The 24,012-nt window shown below is 37.6% G+C and overlaps 1 protein-coding gene across 3 annotated transcripts; it reads left to right on the forward strand.

The window, feature by feature from the left end:
- LOC109231522 (DNA-directed RNA polymerases IV and V subunit 2-like) lies at positions 1,999–17,077 on the forward strand. Of its 3 annotated transcripts, none has more exons than XM_019397194.1 (9): positions 1,999–2,134; positions 2,643–2,724; positions 3,397–3,955; positions 4,401–4,613; positions 5,463–6,346; positions 10,770–11,061; positions 12,479–13,429; positions 16,010–16,281; positions 16,409–17,077. In XM_019397194.1, the coding sequence occupies exons 3-9, from the start codon at positions 3,410–3,412 to the stop codon at positions 16,905–16,907; spliced, it is 3,657 nt and encodes a 1,218-aa protein (XP_019252739.1). In that variant the 5' UTR covers positions 1,999–2,134; positions 2,643–2,724; positions 3,397–3,409; the 3' UTR covers positions 16,908–17,077. The 3 variants fall into 3 exon arrangements, with proteins under 3 accessions (XP_019252739.1, XP_019252735.1, XP_019252729.1); XM_019397190.1 differs by having other exon boundaries at positions 2,661–2,724; XM_019397184.1 differs by lacking the exon at positions 2,643–2,724.

Here is a 24,012-nt window from a genome sequence, read left to right on the forward strand (position 1 = left end):
CGGATGAGGATGAGGAGAAGAGAAGGGTGAAAGGCTAATCTGAGAACACTTGAATAAAGAATTGGTTCTAGAAAGGCTCCCATTTATAGAAAAAGGGGAACATAACCTACAAGCATAATCAATATTCTCTAGAAAACGTAACCAACGACGCCATCAATGTCCTTGAAAGACGTATCGACAGGCGCAATCAATGTGTTTTTGAAAAATGGACTAATGGCGATATTATGGCTATGAGTAGTAAAAGCCGCCAATGCAGTGGGTAACTCTAGAAAAGAGGATCGATGGGATGCCTCAGTTATCGTGAAGGCTTACGTCATAAGTATGACGTCATCGTGAGAAAGTTCGAAGAGATGAATATCAAAATCGTTTCTTATCGTTCCACTATTAAGAAACGCGGGGACTATCTGTATGCGGTAAAATCGGAGGGTCTGATTTTTGGCCATTGTAACGCCTCGTAAGCAAAGCTCTCCGAAGTCTCGGGACTACGGTCGAGATTCATCCCGAAGGGCCATCATTGCCCAACCTCGAGACAGTGCAAGTCGACAACCATGATAAAAAAGTGGGAAGTTCCCTAGGCGCACAACTGAGGCTGACAAAGCCTAGAGATCTAGCCCTGACCCGTATCAGGGCATTAGGTAGCTATACCCGCCCCATATCTTTGTAATTAATGTATTTTGTACTATGTTCCCCCCATATATAAAGGGGATCCTTGTCATTTTGTAGTTATCTGTTGCTCCATACAAAAATAAAGAACATTCTCTCTGCTCTCTCTAACATATTGTCTTGAGTCCATTACTTCATTTATTGCTTACATTCATTGTGTTCTACTTATTGTTTGTCATTTATTGCTTATTATTGACCATAAAGAGCCGTCATTGATTTTATTCTAACTGTTATTCGCTCATCGATTACCCCGATAGTTCCCAGCCGAGCCTCAGACTCGACCTCGAAACCCCAAATAAGTAATCTCGAGGCCCCGATTGACAGTGATTCGGTTTGGTTAATATCTCGTTTTTGAGGTCTTATCTCGCTTCTAAATCTTTCACATAGCATCAACTGCTTAACAACCGGCATAAAAACAGATCACGTATTTTTAGAATCCCATAATCAAATTTAATTGTTATTACCATTTTCACGATAAACATTCACAAAAATAAAAAAGTTATTCAAAATACCTAATAATATTGTATATAGATGAATATATTGCATCTAATTGTTCAATATTTCAAAATAAAAAAAATCATACCTCATTCATACTTGAAATAAAAACCCCTTGAGAATAATATCTTCTTGGTTTTCATCACCAAGTAGTGCGAAAAGAAACCCAATGCTGCCCTTAGTTAGAGCTAACTTCTATTAGCTTCTGTTAATTATTTAACCAACTTGATTTAATTGAAGATAAATGTGCTCAATTGCATAGTACAAGAATAAAATTAAAATTGAGTAATAAATCAGGAAATTGTTGTTTTTCTTTAAAAATATTTCCTTTAATTCTTTTTATCTATTGTTTAAAATTTAATATATATTACGAAAATCAGTTAATAATATTTATCATAAGAGATATTTTATGAAGTTATCTTTTAGAGTCATTATTGACTCTAAGCTTTAATGTAAGGATAAAATTGAAAATAATAAATATGTCTTTTGATTTTTAAGTGAAATTATATAGATTAAATAATCACTCCGTTCACTTTTACTTGTCTACTATTTACTTTGTACACCTTTTAAAAAATAATAAATAAAGTGTATAATTTACTATGATGACTATATTAATTGGGGTATAGTTTTAATGAATTTGAAATGAATAATTAATGTTAAGGGCAAAATAGAATTTTTTTTTTTTCTTAATATGTAAAAGTGGACAAGTAAAATTTCATTTTATTTTTAGAATATTGGATAAGTAAAAGTAAAAGGAGGACTATTTTTCTTTAACGTTAACGGATAAAAAGGACGGACGCAAGGGAGTACTACTTTAATTTATTTAGGGACACATGTGAAGGTGTCATTGAGTCGGTACTTATTTGTTTCCTTGACGAGAATCAATACTCACTGCTCTTGCTCTCTGACCTGCTGAAAATAAAAAAGGGTTTAGCTCTCAAAAATTTCAGCAAAACAGAAGAAGCTACGCTACTTTGTAAGTCTTTCTCTCTTCTTCGTTCAACAATGCTTCTTTTTCTTATTTTTTCTGCTAAATCTTTAAAATATTCAGAAAATGTGGGGTTTCTCGATAATGTTCTGAAACTCGCTTCAATTTTGGTATTTGTTTTTAAGTAATCTTTGTTTTCCCCCCATTCTTAACAGCTTTCTTTTATTAAAATCAATATAGGTATAATGCAGATTCATCGGATATTTTTTTTGCGCTTTAAAGTTATAAATAGTAAATTTGAGCACTGGGGTTTTAGGGATATGAAATTGATCTCAGCTAATTCTGAAAGTAGAAAGTAAAAAAAAGTTAAATACTTGTCCGATACTTCTTGCATGTCGAGTTCTTATGTTTCTGTTACTATTTCATGCTTTTGGGTTTAGGGTTTTATAGGTAAGTTGATTGAAATAGGAATTTCAGTGTGTTGAAATCCCTAAAAATAGTTGAAATCACTTTATGGGTTGTCTTTAGGTAAAAAAGAATTTTATTTTAATTTCAGGTTGCTTATACTTTTCAGAAAATGCTGAAAGCAGTTTATGGGTTTTCTAGAGGTGACAAAAAAGGAAAAGGAGATTTTAAAGGTAGTTTTTTACATTTCAGGAAAAGTTGAAAGCACTTAAAGGGTTTCCTTAAAAAAAAGGTTGTAATATGGGTAGCTTATACATTTCATATAATTTTTGTTTTCTGAAATGCTGGTGAAGCTTTGGTTTCCGAGGTTTTCAGTTTTTGTGACTTGATGGATGAATGCTGAGGGTAAATAAATTCGAATCGAGCTTGTTTTCCTGTTTTTCTCTGTTGGCTCTCATCATAACTCATTGCGGTTTTGGAATTTCTCATAATTTCTTAGAAGGCATGCACAAAGTTACATATACTCCTGCAAACACAGTTTACATTAAAGAGCAAATTTCACCAAGCAATCCCAGTTTTCACCTAATAGACATTTGTTAGCCTTTTGTTTTGTTGCTTACATCTGGATTTTGTTTTATTGTTTTCTAAATGAAAGACCAAACCTTAGTCCTCCCTCTTTTTCCTTTTAGAGAAAATATTCATTTGGCCTTCCTGGAAGGAGCTTGGAAAATAGTGAAAGTTTCTAATTTTTCGAATTTCAACTGGGCTATCTTAAGACTTTTAGCTGTGAAAAATTGTCTCTGGATTGTACTACTGATTGAATATGCTTTTTGAAAGGAGAGATCATATTTGTGCACACCACAAGTTGGAATTAAATTAATATCAATAGGTGCTTCTCGATGCAGGCGCTTCATTCATATGACGACTTCTGATATCATGGATGAAGTGGGATGTAGTAGTGGTAAAGGGAAGATATCAAATGGATCAGCGATGATGGATTTTGATATTGATGATCTCTTTGAAGTGGATGATGATGATTGGGATGAGGATGAGGATGAGGACAACGATGATAATCTTGATGTGGCTCCAATCAAAGAGTTGGGTGAAGGTTTCTTGAAGAACTTTTGTAAAAAGGCATCAACTGGTTTTTTTGAGAAGTATGGCTTGATTAGTCATCAGATTAATTCCTATAATGACTTCATCAACTTTGGAATCCAAAGGGTGTTTGACTCGGTTGGAGAGATCCATGTTGAGCCAGGGTATGATCCATCAAAGAGAGGTGATGGTGATTGGAAGCATGCTTCTGTGAAGTTTGGGAAAGTATCCCTTGAGCGGCCAAGGTTTTGGGCAGGGGAAAAGTTTTCTGTGGACGGTGGGAAAGAGTACCTGGACTTGTGGCCACGGCATGCTCGCCTTCAGAACATGACCTACTCTGCCAGGATTATGGTTGAGACTCATGTTCTGGTAAGCAAATGTTTGTTTTTGCTTTGCCTATAATTCTGTGCGTATCAATTTCTCTTTTTTTTATTTATTTATTTGCAATTCATTTTCTTATTATTCTCTATTTTGAATTGGACAGCTATGTTTTAAAATGATTGCGTTGTGTTGTTTTCCTGTAGATTAAGTTGGCAATCTTGCTGGTCTCTCTTGAATAGTTCTTTATTAAATGCATTGCCCATCTTATGAAAAGTAAGAAAATGGTCATCACAAAGGAATTATGAGCTCTGAGCTGCATGGATTCCTTATCCTTAATACTTTGATATTTTAACCTAAAATCCCTTCTCATCCATATCATGCAATTACAGCTTTTCCAGTTAGCATTGAGAAATATCCAACATGTCATTTATTTTCCCTATGCTAGTCTTCTCTTTCTTTTAGTTTCACTGGCTGCCTTTGTATATGATTTCAGGTGTATACTAAAAAGCTAGTTAGAAGCGACAAGTTCAAAACCGGGGTAGACCAGTTTGTTGACAAGGAGTGTGAGATGGAAGACAAAAGGGATGTCTTGATTGGGAGAATCCCTGTGATGGTGAACTCGGAGTTGTGCTGGATGAATCGTGTTGACAAGCCTGATTGTGAATTTGATCATGGGGGATATTTCATAGTCAAAGGGGCTGAAAAGGTAAGATCTACCTGCTAGCAACTCATCTCACACTTGATGCCTCCATCTCTTCTACCTAAAGAGGGCATAACAAACAAGGATGGACATTTGGTCGTAGTTAGAATTCTGTTCAAGCACTAACGAGTCTAAAGGGAAAATAAAAGTTACAATTCAAAATACAGCCATGTCAGCTGTTTTACTACACATTAACACTTTTTAACCAAAATATTTGCTCAAATTTTAGAAGATGTGATGGTAATACAGATTAGTATTATTGCCTTTGAAGAATTGGTACTTCTGTCAGAAAACTTACCTTATAAAAAAAAGTTATTGCCTTTGAAGAATCTTTAGCTATTCTTATATGCATAAGTTTTGTTCTCAAGCTTCAAGCTGAGTAATGCAATCTTTTCTCTTTTCTGCTTATATAGTACTCCTTTGTCCCAAAAAGAATGGCAAAGTACGCCTTCTCAAAAAAAAAAAAAAAAAAAAGAATGAAAAAGTACTATTTGGGAAATCAGATAGTAGCTTTTTTCTTGACTACAACTTTCAAAACATTTTCTAAGTACTTTTAGTTCTAAAAGTTTATGATTTAAGCTCTTTTATGTTGTTTCTAAATATGTAATATTTATTACAGAAAAAGAAAAAAGAATGAATACTTAATTCACATCAAAAATTAAATGTGTTTTACTCTCGTACTATTTTCGGGATTGAGGGAATATATGTAACTTTGGGCATGCCTTCTACGCTCATGCTGTTATTGTTATTATTATTATACTAATATAGAATATTGTTTAACTTTTTTGGCCTTTTTGATTAAATTTCCTATCACAGTTGCTTACACATTGATACTTCTTGAAATTTCCATTTCAGACCTTCATCGCACAGGAGCAGATCTGTTTAAAAAGACTCTGGGTGTCAAACAGTCCCACTTGGACGGTTGCATATCGCCCAGTTGCAAAAAGGAATAGAGTTTATATTAAACTGGCTGAGACCTTGAAGCTTGAGCACATAAAGGGAGTAGAAAAGGCCCTTACTGTGTACTTCTCAGTGGCGGAAATGCCAATTTGGATTTTGTTTTTTGCTCTAGGTGTATCCTCTGACAGGGAGGTAGTAAATTTAATTGATGTGGATATTGAAGATACTAATATTGTCAATATACTAGTAGCTTCAATCCACGATGCTGATAAGAAGTGTGAGGATTTCAGGAAGGGGAAAAAGGCTCTCGCTTATGTTGATAGACTTATAAAGGGTTGTAGATTTCCACCTCAAGAGTCTGTTGAGGAGTGCATACAACATTATCTGTTCCCTAATCTTAGTGGTCTCAAGCAGAAGGCTCGCTTCCTTGGCTATATGGTAAAGTCCCTCTTGCACGCTTTTATTGGTCGCAGAAAAGTTGACAACAGAGATGATTTTCGGAACAAGAGATTGGAGCTGGCTGGTGAGCTCCTTGAACGAGAGCTCAGGGCGCACATTAAACATGCTGAGAGGCGTATGCTGAAGGCAATGCAAAGAGATCTTTACGGAGATCGACAAGTTCAACCAATTGAGCACTATCTTGATGCATCTATTATTACAAATGGTCTCTCCAGGGCCTTTTCCACTGGACACTGGTGTCACCCTTACAAGAGAATGGAGAGGGTCTCTGGTGTAGTAGCAACTATTAGACGAACCAATCCTTTGCAAATGACTGCTGATATGAGGAAAACACGTCAGCAGGTTACATACACTGGGAAGGTTGGCGATGCTAGATACCCGTAAGTGTTTGTAATTATCGACCATGTTTTTTTGTTGTGCTTAGCAAAGGTGGTGACTTTATTTGTCTTACGTCTTGATCCTTTGTTCCATTCTGTCATAATTTGTGGTAGAAGTACTATTTTAGACTTCAATTTTTTTTTTTTTTAAAAATATGCACCAAGACAGTGATAGATATATGAATGCTGTCTAATTCAGGTATGCCTCATTCCTCCAAAAAGTCTAGCCAATTATATATGATAAAAAGGGGAAACCAAGTGCACTAAACAAATGAAACAAGCGAGTTTTGGAACTTGTATTGAATTCCTCTTCAGAAGTTGTCTTGATCCTTTCTTTCATAATAGCCGAAAGATATGGAATCATGTTATACTCAAAATGTTTTTTCCTTTTTGTATCCAGTTTGTTTATCCGCCAATGTGCCATTGTTTTTATTATTCTTCTAAGGAGAGCACCCATTGCATGTTGGAGATGGATATTATTGTTGCCGTTAATTTTAAACCAGAGCTAACCTACTAGGAGGTGATCCGCTTCAATGTGCCATTGACGGTTTACATGCACGCCAACTCGCAACAATGCATCCTTTCTTCTTAGATCTTCCCCTATTAAGATTGCTTCATGGATTGAGCACCATGTAGGGAACGGCTACTTTCTTAGGAGGTTTTGTTTTCCAAAGTGAATCTCAGTGGGGCTGAGTCAACTTCATTCTTTATGTGATTGTCATATGACCTAATGGAGGAACTACTTAAAGATGATCTATTCATAATTATCTTATCAACCTCCTGAAAATTTGTAATGTTGTAAAGCTTGTCCGGGAACTTTTCACTTTACCCAGTTTCAAATCCTAAGTGCTTTCTGTATGCATCTTCTTTTTTGACATGTCCATACTTATTGTCCTTCATCCCAATTAAGAACCTGCAATCATTGCCTTTTCAATTGAAATGGAGAGTACATAGGGAGATTCATCTTACAAAGCTGTGCCAAACTACCAACTTCAAATGTAAAGCCAAAATTGATTCTGTTCCATTCCCGGCTTTGGACGTTATGAATCTTGGGAGGTTTCAAACAAACTAGTCGTCTATTGGCGTGTCCGGATATTGCATCCTGTTACGTTACATCATCCATGAAGCCCACCTGGTTATTGATCGCCTGACCAACAGGTCTCAAGATTAGCAAACTTATTCAGTTGGTTCTTCTGACCTTCGAGAAAAGGTATTGTATTATTAGCAAACCAGCACTAAGAATGCACTGCGAGCTTACATTGTACAAGGTGAAAGCAAAAGCAAAGAACCTCTCTGTAGGGATCTCTAAAGTGTAAGATTGATTTTGTCTTTTTTTTTTTTTTTGATAAGGTGAAGATTTTATTAAAAATAGTATCAAGCTGATACTGTAAAAATACAAAGATACTGCTGGCTTAAAAACATTAAAATCCTAACTCCTAAGCGGTCTAGGATGTCCAACATATTGTGAAAATTCATAACAATATTTCCATCTTTCCAATAGTACAAATAATGTAAACAACTATATTTCACATATTGCAGCTGCTCCTTCTTGCCTTCAAAACACCTATTATTTCTTTCTTTCCATATCGTCCAAGCTATGCTAAGAGGAATATCTCTCCAAATCTTCTTTAAGGATGCTTCTGGACATGCAGGTTCCCAACACTCTAATATATTCCCGAATTTCTTAGGGCTTTCCCAAAGGATGCCAAAGTTAGCCGTGAACATGTACCACACCTGCCAAGTAAATTCACAATGCAAAAAAAGATGGTCCAAGGATTCACAAGCTTTCTCACACAAGTAACACCTGCTGCACATTATCCAGCCCCTTCTCATCAAATTTTCTTGAGTCAGACATGCTTCATGTGCTACAAGTAACACCTGCTGCACATTATCCAGCCCCTTCTCATCAAATTTTCTTGAGTCAGACATGCTTCATGTGCTATTAGCCAACCAAAACATGCCACTTTTGTTGGGACTGTGGTCTTCCAAATCATCTTCGAAGGCCACTTTTGTGCTTGCACCAGTTGGGTAGCATTTAGTATTTTGTAGAGTGAACTAACAGTAAATAAACCTTTTTTACTAGCTTCCCAGAGTAGGTTGTCTTCTTTTTCTGGCGATAACACCACTGATAGCATCTTCTGAATAAATATATCAACCTCATGCATTTCTCTGTCGAAGAGATTCCTTCTGATTTTGTCTTATTTACAGGTTCCTATTTACACTATAAAGCAAGCAAGATTATACAGTAAAATTTATCTTCTGATTAGCTTTGTCTTCAAAAGATCTCATATTTCTCCGTTCCAAAACTATTCACCATATACAAGCAGGGATCAAAGCACAAAAAGAAAGCGCCAGCTAAATTCTGGTAACAATCACCTTCATGGGTTAAGGGCCACCAAGCTGCAGTCTTGCTCCGTCAGCAAGGAAGGAGGGAACGAACATAAATCTTCCTTACATGATCTTACTAGTTCCTTTTCGACAAAGCTAAAGTTTGATCCAATCTACTTTTTCCTTCGCCATAGGACTAGGCTGATGTTACTAAGTAGAATCGGATCAACCCTAAATTATGGGAAAACAATTCAATGTCTAATTGCTGTCAGATTCTATTTTGAATTTTGCACTGATAGTGTATCCTAAGATTGTAAAGATGAGAGAGAAGGATATCATACAACTAATTTTGATGTAGAGGTCTAAGCGTATACTCAATTTTATGTCTCAACTCTCAGAATCCTCTTTCTTGGGATGTACGAGACACTTGTGGATTACGGAGCACATACGGCTAGGGCTAGACCTTATGATATGTGACATAAGGTGTTTCTTATAGTCCTCTTTATTTTGAAATGTGATTCAGATTCAAGGCTCGCTGAACTGTCTTTCTACTGGTACTTGGCATTTTGGGACATTGAGTTACCTTCTGTCCTAGTTTATAATATAACATCTAGGTATATCGACCTAATGTATGCATGTTTGTTTATTATGCTTACTGAGTTTGATTCATCTTTATATGTCTACATTGGCTGTAGGGGTGGCAAAATGGTTAATAGAAAACAGTTAACCACCCATATTATCCATTAAAAAATAGTGTTATCAAAGGCGAAAAGCGCAAAAAAGCTCTAAGGCTGGCTGGGGCTTTAAGCACAAAGCGCAAATAAAGTGCGGGCTTTAATGGAAAAAGGCGCAACTGGAGAAAAAGTAAAAATATGTATTTGTAGTCCAAGTCTAATAATTATAAGCATGAATAACAAATATACGGACAAAGAAATTGAAAACAAATTACGATAAAGTGAAATATCAATAGTTTAATGTCGCCTTTTCAGGATTACACTCATTGGTAAGGAAAAGTATGCCTTAGAGCCTTGATACGACACTAAAGCGCCCACAAAGCGAGGCGGAGCGCTCAACATGTGTTGAGCCTCGCTTCAGGGCGTAAGCGCGCCTTTGACAACACTGTTAAAAAATGGGTTGGATAATGAACTTTTTAAACACAGGTCAAATATGGATAAGAACCATATTATCCATTTAGAAAATGGATAACCAATGGGTCTAACTTTTACATTTGTAAAGCCTCAAATTGGGGTTCCTCAAGTTAGGGGGACTAAGAATTCTCCAAAAAGTGATCATATGCAAGAAGTCATGGATAATATGGTTACCCGTATTATCCGCCGGTTCACCCATTTTTTATCCGTATTAAATATGGGTCGGGTCGGATAACTTATCGGTTTTTCATTACCCGTTTTCGACCCGAACCATATCCGACCCGCCCCACCCGTTTGCCACTCCTAATTGGCTGGTTAACTGGTCTTTTCTGGATACTCGTCAAGTTAATATATCTCAACATCTATATTCAAGAACATGGGCATGTTTAATTTCTAATGGTTTAGATATCAGCATGTATGGAATGAAAGGAACCAAAGGAACCACAGATGTTTTGATGGAATCTCAACTCCAACTCACACTTTGAAGGTTTTTTGCGTAGTTAATACAGTTGGAATTTCGTTAAACCTGTACTTTGTCCAGTTAATTTTTTGGATTTTGTTGGCTCCCTGAACTTTAACTGACCCTTTGTCATGCTGCTGACATTATCATATCTTTTATGCTCCCTTTAGCATCTACTTGATGCCATTTAATGATATTTACTTCATCAAAAAAAGATATCAGCATGTATGCATTGTGATCGAGTAGTTTGTTTGTGTTCTGTTTAACTTAAGTATGATAATCTAATGTGTGTTCTGGATTGGCTGGTTAGTTGGTCGTTTCTGAATGCTTAACAAGTTGATATGTGTACACATCTATATTCATGAACATGGGCGTTTTAATTTCTAATGCTTTAGATATCAGCATGTATGCATTGTGATTCAATATTTTATTTTTTGTTCATTTTAACTTAAGTATGATAATCTAATGAGTGTTAAAATAACTTATTCAGGCATCCTTCACACTGGGGAAAGGTATGTTTTCTCTCCACCCCAGATGGAGAAAATTGTGGCCTGGTGAAAAACTTGGCGAGTATGGGTCTTGTCAGCACAACTATTTTGAAACCACTTCTTGAGATGTTGTACCGGTGTGGAATGCAAAAGTTAGTAGATGATAGTGCCACCTCACTTCATGGAAAGCAGAAGGTACTTTTAAATGGGGATTGGGTTGGAATATGTGAAGATTCTGCACTCTTTGTTTCAAAGCTAAGACGTAAGCGCCGCAGGAATGAATTGCCACACCAGGTTGGCTCATAATCATTTTCATTTAAGTTTGTACAGCAGAATCATAGAACCTTATTGTTGTGTGCTTGTTTTTATTTTTTTATTTTATATATTGCAAGTATGTTCATTGATTCACAAAAAGGATGGTTATAAAACTGTCAATCAAACATAGAGACTCGTCATTTTCTCTTTTTCCTCAAGTAGAATATAATTTTTAAGGTGTACTGTATTGAATGTACAATATCACGATAGGGCCGCAGGAATAAGGTCCCACATCAGGTTAACCCATCATCATTTTGATTTAGTTAAGGAATATTTGTTTTGTTGTGTTACGTGCTCGCGCACGTCCCTGTTTATTTTTCCCGAGGAGAAAATGGAACGCTTGTTTATATATGAGTATGTCATCAAGTCATCATAAGGATGATTGTCAAACTGTAAACCAAAATGTAAAACACCTGCCTTTTTTCTTTGTTCCTCAAGTTTATGGTATATTGTATTGAATGTAAATATCATTTTTAAGGGTAAAATAACATATAGTACTGCAGGATTAAAGATCACCAGGTTAACTGATGATCATTTTCATTTAATTATGTTCAGCAGTCATAAAACTTACTGTAGAATGTTTGGTTATATTGCTTGTACGTTCATTAATTCATTAAAAGGGCAATTATATAACTATTAACTAAAAAGTGAAAGACTCATCTTTTCTCTTTGTTCCTGAAACAAAGGTGACTTTTTTGGGATATGGTATTGAATGTAGAATAACTTGTATGCTGTTAAATCCCGAACTCTCAAGCTGACAGTGGGTTGTGCTCTTTTTTCCCACGGTGACCCGAACCTCCAGCATCTTGGTTGGAAGTATAGGGTTCTACCACTGGAGCAACTCTATCTCGTCTTTCCTTAAATGGAAATAACTGTTTTCAGGAAAACCATACACTATAGTAGAGATATGATATTGGGAATGCAAAAATGACGAGGTGACAATGAATTTGGAATAGATGAAATCCTTGACTTTGTCCATTCTATTTCTGTGATATTCTTCCCTTTTGTGAAATACCTCTTTTTTTTCCTTCCGATAATGGGAAATATCTCTTTGCAGTGTGCAGAAATTCAAAACTAACCAAATAATACTTATATCTTAAAGATTGAAGGATTCAAACTATAACGTCAAATCCAGTAGTTCTCTATTAAATAACCTTATCACTAATTTGGCAATTGATTTTGTGATTTCTTCTAGCACTAATTGATATACCATGCAAGTTTAAAGCATGGAAGTTGATGTACCTTCTTGACTGAAGAAATTCAACCCAGTACCTTTTTCCTTAGCATGTGATGTGCTGCGTAAAGTCTCTCTTTGCATATGGATATTTTGTATATTGTCCTATAAGATTTGTTAATTTGATATGCATACACTGAACAATTTAAAATTTTCTTCTAGGTTGAAGTTAAGAGAGATGAGCAGCAGGGTGAAGTTCGCATATTTTCTGATGCGGGAAGGATTCTGCGCCCTCTTCTTGTTGTTTCAAATCTAAAGAAAATCAAAGCTTTGAAAGGGGGAGACTATGGCTTTCAATCTCTTCTGGACAATGGGATTATTGAGCTTATAGGACCTGAAGAAGAAGAAGACTGTCGAACTGCATGGGGAGTTGAATACCTCTTAAAAGCAGATAAGGAGAACCCACCTGCCAAGTATACCCATTGTGAGTTAGACATGTCATTCCTATTAGGCTTGAGCTGTGGTATTATCCCTTTTGCAAATCATGATCATGCTAGGAGAGTCCTCTATCAGTCTGAAAAGCACTCTCAGCAGGCAATTGGGTTTTCAACAGTGAATCCAAACATTAGAGTTGATACAAATACCCATCAATTGTATTATCCTCAGAGGCCGCTTTTCCGGACAATGTTGTCAGATTCCCTTGGGAAGCCCAAATATGCTCATAGCCAGAAAGGAATGCTTCCACGGCCTGAATACTACAATGGTCAATGTGCTATTGTTGCAGTAAATGTTCACCTTGGCTATAACCAAGAAGATTCATTGGTTATGAATCGTGCATCACTGGAGCGTGGAATGTTTCGGTCGGAGCATGTTAGGAGCTACAAGGCTGAGGTTGACAATAAGGAAGCTATCGGAAAGAAGCTAAAGATTGAGGATTCTGTTAACTTTGGTAAAACCCAGAGTAAAATTGGACGAGTGGACAGCCTAGATGATGATGGTTTTCCATTCATTGGGGCAAATCTCCAGAGCGGGGATATCATAATTGGGAAATACGCAGAATCAGGGGCTGATCACAGTGTCAAGCTGAAGCATACTGAAAGGGGTATGGTTCAAAAGGTTCTGCTCTCTGCCAATGATGAAGGGAAGAACTTTGCTGTTGTATCTCTGAGACAAGTAAGATGCAAATCTCTCTCTCTCTACATATACATATATATATATATATATATATATATATATATATATATATGTATAGTATATGTCTTCTACTTATGTGTACTCTGTATACTCCTATAGTGTAGTTTCTTTTTTNATAGTTTAGAATTTTTTTACTATTGGGTTATCAGTTCGGGCCTCGGTTTGCCAATTTTGATCTATTATGTAGCCTCTTCTACAATAGATCAAGTATATACATATGCTAGGGCTTCAGTTTATTCTCTCCTATTCTTTCTCGCATTCTTCACTTGCTTCATGTTCGTTCTTCATAGACCTTACTAGTTACTCCTAGCGTAAGTCTTTAGTCTTATACATTAGGCTTTTAATTTCTATAACAAAATTCATCTTCATATTGGTATTTTTGACTGTTAATGATTCTTTATTTTTTTTATTTTCGTTTCTTAATTTTGTGAGCTCACGTTGTGCAGCTTATACCTACTACCAGTTTTTCTTCGCACTTATCAATTTTCAATCGACAATCTTTGTTAGTTTCGGATATATTTTTGAACATTATTCTTTTGTACAGTACGCTGAGCTTTGACAACTGGACAATATTTTCTTGCCTTCTAGGAGTTTTTCATTTCTGTGTTAGTATTGCTCATGCACAGATCAAAGTTTTGCTCTATGGTTTATTTTTTCAGGTTAGGCATTTGACAAACAACATCTAGCTTATCTTGGACTGTTTGAGGGCTTCAACGCTTATGGAAGTGCAGGTATTGTGTGAAATAAAAATTCTAAATCAACTCTTATTGTATCACATCAGAGGAGGCAGCTAATGCCTCGGAACATTTTGTGGGAATTGCTGCAGTTTGATAAGTATTTATCTACTGATTTTCTGGGTCACTGTTTTTGGGTTTAATTCTTTTTATATACGAGCATTTGGGTGTTTATTGACATCTTTTAGAATTAGGACATGTATTCTTTTACCGTTGATTCTTATATTTCATTTTTGGGTACTATATATTTGGACTTGTTAATTTTAGGTGAAATTGCTACTACTTTGTATTATAATTAATGTATTAGGACAACTATTGTTGAATAATTAGTACGATTCCAGTTGTGGCCACTGGACAGAACGCAAAAATGGGTAGTATACTATATGTGAATTCTTCTCTTTTTTGCTTAACTCCAATGAATTATCTTCTCTTTTTTGCTTAACTCTAGATTGAGTTATCTTATCGGGTAAACCGATAACCGAACCGATAATGATCGATAACCGATTGATAACCGATATCTTATCGGTTTGGTTATCGGTTTATCAAATTTGTAAACCGATAACTAAACCGATAATATTCATAACCGAACCGATCGATGCCCACCCCTACTCTATAATGGAAATAAGTTCAGGAAAATCAACCCTTCAAATATAGAGTTCTGCGTCTCTCTCTCTCTACATATATATATATATATATATATATATATATATATATATATATATATGTATGTATATGCTTCTACTTATGTGACTCTGTATATTCCATATGGAGCTTTTTTTTTTATGATACATGTTTATGAGAAACAAGCCGTTAGCTAGAAAACTATATTAAGTCTTTGGAGAGCTGCTTGCAGGCAATTTAGAAAGCTTATTGAAGTAGTTGCATTTCGCGGGGGATGTCTTCATGATAAAAGGAGAACAAATGCTATGCAGACCATATGTAGCTTCAAGTACTTTGAACTCTCATTAATGAACTCATTGAAAGACTAGCCAGTTACTTGAATAAAGCAGATTTGTCCATATGTAGCATTACTAAACTATGCTAAAGCTTCAAAACTGGAAGCCATTGTAGAAAATCTTCAGCCTGATGTTTCAAGGACTGATTCATGTAAAAAATTCTGAAAAAATCAGTGGGTCCTTAGGAAGTATTATCCTCTGTCAGGGGTCTTATCCAGTAAAGGAAAATCACTGGGTGATAATGGTGAGGGAGCTTATAAACTACCCAAGCTCCTTGTTTTCAACCAATGTTAAAAATGTCCAATGTATCTGTAGTGCGGCCTCTACCCCCAACAAGGGGTTTGTGGCTGCCAACTGCAAGGGGTCTGCCCTTTAGTGCTGGATCCTTCATCAAATCCTCATGGGGTATTACTCTGCTACCAACATGGTGTGGGATTTTTTGTCCTGAAAAGATGCCTCACGAGGTGTGTGGGAGGGAGCTCATAAGCTGTCTAAGCCCCTTGTCTTTGACATATGGGACAAGGTCCCAAGTACCAAAAGCTGATACTAAGTCGTGACACAAATTGAACTTTCTCACTTTTACAATTATCCAGGATACTGCTGTACATCATTTGATATATCTCTTTAGAAGTTTTTGTACTGTTAAGAGTTCGCAAAGAAAGCTGTTAGCTGTAAGCATTATGGTCTCTGTGTTATGATTCGAAGATACATGTGAGAAAATGTCAGTCACCTACTACCCATCTTTACCTTTCTTCCACCCTGTCCTTCCTCGAGAAAAGAAACATGAAACTCAGAATACCTGGAAGACAATACATAACTAATCCTAATTCACTTTCATTGATTGCACTATTCTTGTATATTCTGTGCAGGTTCGTTCTCCATGTCTTGGAGACAAGTTCTCCAGCATGCATGGACAAAAGGGTGTCCTTGGATTTCTGGAATCTCAGGAGAATTTCCCTTTTACAGCTCAAGGGATTGTTCCAGACATTGTAATCAATCCTCATGCATTTCCGTCAAGGCAAACCCCTGGTCAGCTGCTGGAAGCCGCTTTAGGGAAGGGTATTGCCCTAGGTGGCAGTCAAAAATATGCCACTCCGTTTTCCACTTTATCAGTTGATGCCATAATAGAGCAGCTTCATGGGTATGATATCTCTAAGCAGTATCACTTTACACAATCACATATAATTGTGTAACCAGTTAGGCAGTGCTTGTTCAATCATGAATTCTGGTGATTTGTCATTGACTATTAAATGGTATATGACCTGCAGGCGAGGTTTCTCAAAATGGGGAAATGAGAGAGTTTACAATGGCCGTACGGGTGAAATGGTTCAAAACCTGATCTTCATGGGCCCAACATTCTACCAACGCCTCATTCATATGGCTGAAGACAAAGTGAAGTTCCGTAATACTGGACCAGTCCATCCCCTTACTCGCCAACCTGTGGCAGACAGGAAACGCTTTGGTGGAATTAAATTTGGTGAAATGGAGCGTGACTGTCTTATAGCTCATGGTGCTGCAGCGAACTTGCATGAACGCCTTTTCACACTCAGTGACTCCTCCCAAATGCACATCTGTGGGAAGTGCAAGAACATGGCAAATGTAATCCAGAGGTCTGTTCAAGGCGGCAAGGTAAGGGGTCCTTATTGCCGCTTCTGTGAATCAGTTGAAGATATAGTGAAGGTTAATGTGCCATATGGTGCGAAGTTATTGTGCCAGGAGCTCTTCAGCATGGGCATATCTCTCAAGTTTGATACTGAGATTTGCTAGTGTTTAAGTTTCATCTCCAGACTATACTTATCATGCTGACATGTTGGTACAGTTGTTGATGGCAAACACTGTTATCTGTAAATATTTCTAGTGTTGATGGAAAAACAAGATGGTCTCCTTGTATCTAACCTTGTTGATTATCATGTCGAAGAAGTTTTATCGTTTAGACTCCCTCTCTCTCTATATCTCTCTCTCTCTCTCTCTCTCTCAAGCTGATCATTGAATTAGTAAATTTAAGTTGACTATTTGATGGGAAAGTGTTGCATCTTACCAGTCGTTGTTAACAAGCAGTAGAGGACCATGGAATTGATTTCATTGTAAAAGGGTCTCCTCCACTGCGGACTGTTTGAGAAAACTATGCTGGTCATTATTGTGTATCCACATCTGCAAGCATGCTGTATTTTGTTTAAGGTGCTGCAGTTGACTCAATGGACTATTACTGGGGAAAGATGGTCTGTGTAACAATCTGGTTGTCGAAGCAAAAAGACTATTAATTTTGAAATCCTTGTGGTCTTTCTGGCATTCGCTATTGTAGCCTGACCTTCATAAGTTTATTTAATTGATTAGGGCCACATGAATCTTGAACTGCCTAGTGGTCTTATGAATCTTGACTGCCTATTGCTGAGGTACAGGTACAGCTGTAAAATGAGAAAAGTGACTGTTTGTAAAAATAGGGGTTTCAAAGACTGACAACATGCTCTCAACTTGAATCTGTCCTATTTATGTGGATATTCATTAATTTTTGGGTAAAGGTGGTCGTTCGGCCAGCTTGCATGTTGACTATTTCACTGGGTAAGCTACCTGTTGCTAAGGGACAGCTGCTAAATGAGAGAATTGTCTGTTCTATTTTTTTCCTTATTTACATGTCATTGGATTCTTAATGATTTCTCTCCCTGGTTCATTCTTGTATGTGGGCTTATCATTCCTTGTTCCAAGGCTAAGTGTCAGTTGCTGTTGGTTGGTTTAGCAAAAACAAGGAAAATGATATAAGATGACAGGCAGTATTCATTGAGGATTTTTCATAAGTTAATTATTTTACATTGATTGTCAACTTATGACGACTGTCATTCTTGATCTGAGTTTGGAACATGCAATGTGAGCAAGTTCACAACGCTAGAGTTAAAAGGCGTTTGTGGCTCTATCATCTGAGCCCCTTGGTTAAGAGACAACAGCAGTATTTACTATATTGGAAAAATTAGTTGTATTGTAGAGATGAAGCAAAATTGGCTGCGACGAGTGTAGTAGAGGAGCGTGGATCTTTTGCTTTTGCTTTTGCTTATATTGTCGGTGATAAATCTCAATCTTTCTCCCAAGATTGCTCTTACCTCATCAGAATAATCTAAACACTTGTCTATGTTAATGAAAAAACCTTTTCCTTGCTGTTTGTCACCACTTTTTCTCTTTAAGCGTATGTCAAAAGCAATAATAAGAGCCTTGAAAATATGGTGGAATTGATTACTTTGAAGGGGAAAAAAAGCAAAGAGATTTTTCTGCTGTTTCCGCACTCCGTTAACTCTTATTTCCTTTACGATTTAAAATGGACGAGGTTGAAGCTACAGCTCAAGCTTGTACAATGGGGTTACATGGTTATACGGGTTAAAATATCATGGTATAGCCAGTTTTCACACTGGTCAATGAAAAATAGCCAGCGTTTATCAAGTAAATGAAAAATAGCCACTATTTTGCTGCAACAGGGACCGGTCCAGTATAATATACGGGAGTTCTGGTGAATTTGTGTACGAACTCCAGCATATTATGCTGGACCGGTATACTTTGCTAACTCCTGAAAATTTGCGGGAGACTGGAGCACCAGTGCTCCAAACTCCAGTATATTATACTGGACAATTATACTTGCTGGAACTCCCGTAAAATTTACGGGAGTTCCAGCATAATTATGCTTGAACTCCAGTAAAATTTGCGGGAGTTCCAGCATAGTTATTCTGGAACTCCCGTAAAATTTACGGGAGTTCAAGCATACTTATGCTGGAACTCCCGGAAAATTTGCGGGCGTATTTTTCCGGATTTTGAACAGTGTTTTCGCTCAGATTTAAAGTGGCTAAATTTCGATGACTTTTGAAACTTGACTATTTTTCAACGACCAGTGGTAAATCTGGCTATTTTTGAATTTCTCCCGTTATACGGTGAAGTTAATGAAAGGGGTTGGCTAATTAGTTCACAAGTTTCATTTCTTACATTTTAATTCACTAAGCTAGTTTACCTTATTATTTTACTACCCCTTGTAAGTTTCATTATTTGGTCATTAGGTCATTGCTCATGTCTTGAGCTGTATGTATTGAGCAGTAGCTCATTTTGAAGGCATGAATAAAAAAAACCCTTTTATCTTATTTGCATTGTTTTCTTCTCTTCTTAGCTTAGCTTAGCTCTAGTTAAATTCTTCTTCCTCTTAAGTTCAGTATTCGTAACACATCCCAATTCATTTTATTCAAATTGGATTCCTTGGGATATATGCATTATGCTGCTGTTAAATATCTTTTTGTGCTATTTGTACATAATTCCTCTATACAACATCGAATTTAAGAAAATGACCTTTTTATATTTTTCGAGTAATGGGTCATTTTTCTTGCTCTTCCACTCATATATAAACTAATTAAAGCGAATTTTCTTCTTTTATTTTCTTTGCAGTTGATAGAAGTTTGATTAATAAGACCGTGTTTGCCCTAAAACTGGATTTTTAAATCTTTAGCAAAAGTAAAAGAATAAACAATTAGGATAGAAGAAGAAATGGTTATGTTTCTTATTCTACATTTTCAGTTTCACTTTTAACAAACTGCTTATTTTATAAAGAACATAGGTCTTATTTTGCAGATATCATGAAAGTCAGTTTTTTTCAAAAGATAATTTTCTCTACGACATCTAACTGTTTTTTTCACTTTTAAAGGGAAGGGTTCTGTGTTTATGGTATATTATTTATGTACAATAAAGTCAGAACATTTCATCTTTCCACTTCAAACTCTACTATTTATAGGAATGTCAGGCGGTGCGGGGCGGGTTCTGTTTGAACCCGCTCAATTTAAACCCGTCCCGCATAGGATTTAAATCACATTCACCCGCCCCGTATTCCACCGGCGTTCACCTGCCCGCAATTTTCTTTTTAATAAAATTCTTTTTATTTTCTTCTAGAAAGCTAGACTTAATCTGATTTTTTTAACAAAATAATTAATTATATCCAAATTGTTCTCTCTCTTTCATATACTTAGCTTTTTTGAAGTAGCCTTTTTGCTTGTCATTGCTTTTCAGTGCTGTATCATTTCAGACGGACATAATTAAGTATATAGTTTTTAGATTAGGAAGCAGAAATATCTTTGATAAAAATTGGGGCCAGATCAACCTAGGATAAAAGAAGATCTTCATTGTATATACTAATTATTTTTACTTCTGAAAGGCTGATAGCAAATTAGCAATCAGACAGAAACTTGGAAAATGCACATGGAAAAGCAGTTTAGCAATTACTATTTCAGATTCAAGTGCTAATTGGCTATTTAGCAATTACTTCATCTTTACATCTGTACGGATGGAAAGCAGTTTTCCTCATTCTATAGATCCCCACACGCGACCCGCAACCACAAACTCTCAAACCCGCACCGTCCCGCAACCGCAAACTCTTAAATCCGCCTCGCCCCGCTAACATTCAAACTCGCCCCATCCCGCATCCCGCACCGCCCCATTGCCATCCCTAATTATTTAGGATCTAGTAATAATGTTTAACTTGCCAAAAGACTACTCAAGAAATAGAAGTAAGAGGAGACGCTATGGTCATGATCAATGCCATACTTGTCCCAAGAAAAAGAAGGTATTCTTTTGACATATTATTTGGCTTGTTTTTTTTCCAGATTAAAATTATTTCTAATTATTACAAATAGATTCGATTGAGGGTGTGTTTGGTATGAAGAAAAATACTTTGCGGAAAATATTTTCCAATTTTTTAATGTTTGGTTGCCTTAAATATTTTAGAAAATATTTTCCTCATAAACTCATTTTCCTTCAATTGTTTTCCCTATCAAGAAAATGGTAAAACATTTTCCAAAACTCCTTTTCAACCTTCCTCATCCTATTTTCCATCCCTACCAATCCCCACCAACCCACTCCCACACCCACCACAACCGACCCCACCCACCCCACCCCACCCACCCCGCCCTTCACCCTAAATAAAAATATTGTATACGGTAGAAATCGACGATTCGATTTTACGATCATCAAGACATCTCAAGGGTTCTCGACGATCGACTTCGAGGTGGTGTAAATAATGACCGGCCTCGAGGCAATGTAATTTAGTGGTCTCGGTGGATCAATGTGAAGTTCCCTAGACGCACCACTAGAGCTGACAAAGTCTAGTAAGCTAGCTCTGACCCGTATCAGGGCATCAAATGGCCGTGTCAGCCCCATATCTTTGTAATTAATACATTTGTACTGCGTTCCCCCTCATATATAAAGGGGATCCTTGTCATTTGTAGACATCTAATACTCAATATTCTATACAAAGAACATTCTCTCTGCTTTCTAACTTAACATATTCTCTTGAACTCATTACTTCCATTTATTGCTTACATTCATTGTGTTCTATTTATTGTTCTTCATTTATTGCTTGTTTGTGGTCAAAAATAGCCATCATTGAATCTATCATAACTGTCAATCCCTCCATCGATTGCCCACAGCAGGGTATAAGACTCGACCTCGAGGCCCCGAACAAGCAAGCTCGAGGCCCCACTTATCAGCCTATCAGTTTGGTTATCACCTTGTTTTCAAGATTTTATCTCATTTTTGAATCTCTTACTTAACATCTATCGTCTAAACAACTAGCATAAAAATAGATCACGTATTTTTAGAACCACAAAATCAAATTTATTTTTAATTACCATTTTCATGGTAAACAATTTGGCGCCCACCATGGGGCTAAAAATAATAGTGATTATTTTCTTGCTGGTTTAACTACGTAACACAAGTTATCTTTCACACTTTTTCTTGTCCAAGATCTTTGATTTCAGATCAAAATGTCTAACTCAGTAAACGCACGTGAAAACATCAATCTTCAAGACCATGGGGAAAATGGTGTTGACGTCCCAGGTGTTAGTGTGCCACCACAAAACCCTGAGAATGCACCGGAATCAATTCTCGTGGACGTGGTCTCGCGTAAAGCTCAACACGTCGAAATAAGCTCCCACACCAACAAGAGCATACACCAAGAAGATCAACAAGAAGCTCAAAAAACCCATGCTAGGGAAGAACGAGAGGTTAGCCTTCACGTTATTTTTGAAATGTTACAGGCACAACAGCTGGCGATCGCTCAGCTGCAAAGTCACCAGAAAACTCCCAGCATGGTAGCACCGGCGATGGCTCCCCTAGCCGAGCATGCACCAGAGAGGTCAAGCAACAACAGGTCGGCAGTCGACCCTGCCACCGTAAAGATGCTCGAGGACCTCACAAAGAGGATCGAGTCGGGCGAGAAGAAGATAGAAGCCAACGACAAAAAGGTCGAGACCTACAATTCCAGGGTCGACCAGATTCCTGGCGCACCCGCGATCCTGAAAGGTGCGGATTCAAAGAAGTTCGTGCAAAAGCCGTTCCCACCTGAAGCGGCTCCGAAACCTATTCCGAAGAAGTTCAGAATGCCATAACTTCTGAAGTACAACGGAACCTCAGACCCCAATGAGCATGTTACCTCTTACACTTGTGCAGTGAAGGGCAACGACCTAAAGGACGACGAGATCAAGTCCGTCCTACTGAAGAAGTTTGGAGAAACGCTTTCTAAAGGGGAAATGATGTGGTATCACAACCTGGCCCCAAACTCGATAGATTCATTTGCCATGCTGGCAGATCCTTTTATAAAGGCACATGCTGGTGCTATCAAAGTGGCAACAAGGAAATCTGACGTCTTCAAAATCAAGCAGAGGGAGAACGAAATACCGCGAGAGTTCGTATCTCGCTTTCAAATGGAACGAATGGATCTACCATCGGTCTCCGACGACCGGGCAGTGCAGGCCTTCACTCAAGGTCTAAATGAACGAAGCTCGGTGGCTTCGAAACAGCTGAAACAGAACCTAGTCGAATACCTGGTCGTGACTTGGTCGGACGTCCACAACCGATACCAATCAAAGATCAGGGTCGAAGACGACAAACTAGGAGCCCCCTCGGGCTCGGTATATCCAAATAGGGTTCTGGCGAAAGAGTCGAAGCCAAACAAAGAAAGGTACCAGCCATACACTGAAGACAGGAGAAATGCCCCGAGGTGTGACATACCCCAGAATGATCAAAGAACGGGCCGAGGGCAGAACCCTCTGGGACTCGTCAGCAGATCCAAGTTCGATAGGCGCGCAGGGCCGGCGGAGTCACCCCGCTGTCCCTTGTCGGAATACAACTTCAATGTCGATGTTTCGGACATCGTATTCTCCATCACTAAAATTAGAGACACCAGGTGGCCAAAGCCTGTGCAATCAGATCCTTCACAAAGAAATCATAACTTGGTGTGTGAATTTCACAAGACGAACGGTCACAGGACCGAAGATTGCCGACAACTCCTGGAAGAAGTGGCCCGACTACTCAGCAAAGGTCACCTCCGAGAATTCCTTAACGACCGAGCCAAAAATCAGTTCCGGGAAAGAGAGGCGACCAAAAAGAACGAAGCAACTGAGCTGCAACATGTCATCCATATGATCTTCTGAGGTTTCGACGCCCTGCAGGAACCCACGATCAGGATAAAAAAAATATCCCTCATCGGGGAGAAGCGAACTCGAGGCTCTATCCCGGCCCCGTAACAACGCACTGGTAACTCCTTTTCTTGCGAGTACATTTCAAATTAAATGTGTACTTGTGAATCCAGGTAGCTCAACCAATATTATCTGGTCGAGGGTGACAGAGCAACTCGGGCTGCTTGACCAAACTATGCCCGCCTTTCGAGTCCTCAACGGATTCAACACGGCAAGCGAATCAACGAAAGGCGAAACCACCCTACTAGTCAATGTGGCCGACACAACCCAAAACACCAATATCTCCACTATCAAAGGAGCCAAAGATAAGCAAACAGTATAGTAGCGATAACAAGCTACATTTTCGGTTACGCCCGACTAAATAAAATGAAGAACCGTACGAT

This window comes from Nicotiana attenuata, chromosome 1 (genome assembly GCF_001879085.1).
Source record: "Nicotiana attenuata strain UT chromosome 1, NIATTr2, whole genome shotgun sequence".
In the NCBI taxonomy this organism is placed as follows: Eukaryota; Viridiplantae; Streptophyta; class Magnoliopsida; order Solanales; family Solanaceae; genus Nicotiana; species Nicotiana attenuata.

What these genes read in the sequence shown, in the direction of transcription:
- LOC109231522 (XM_019397194.1), top strand. Translation starts at nt 3,410, where the DNA reads ATGACGACTTCTGATATCATGGATGAAGTGGGATGTAGTAGTGGTAAA. An exon ending in TGGTTGAGACTCATGTTCTG is followed by an intron (nt 3,956 to 4,400) that starts GTAAGCAAATGT and finishes ATATGATTTCAG; the next exon opens with GTGTATACTAAAAAGCTAGT. An exon ending in GGAATGAATTGCCACACCAG is followed by an intron (nt 11,062 to 12,478) that starts GTTGGCTCATAA and finishes ATTTTCTTCTAG; the next exon opens with GTTGAAGTTAAGAGAGATGA.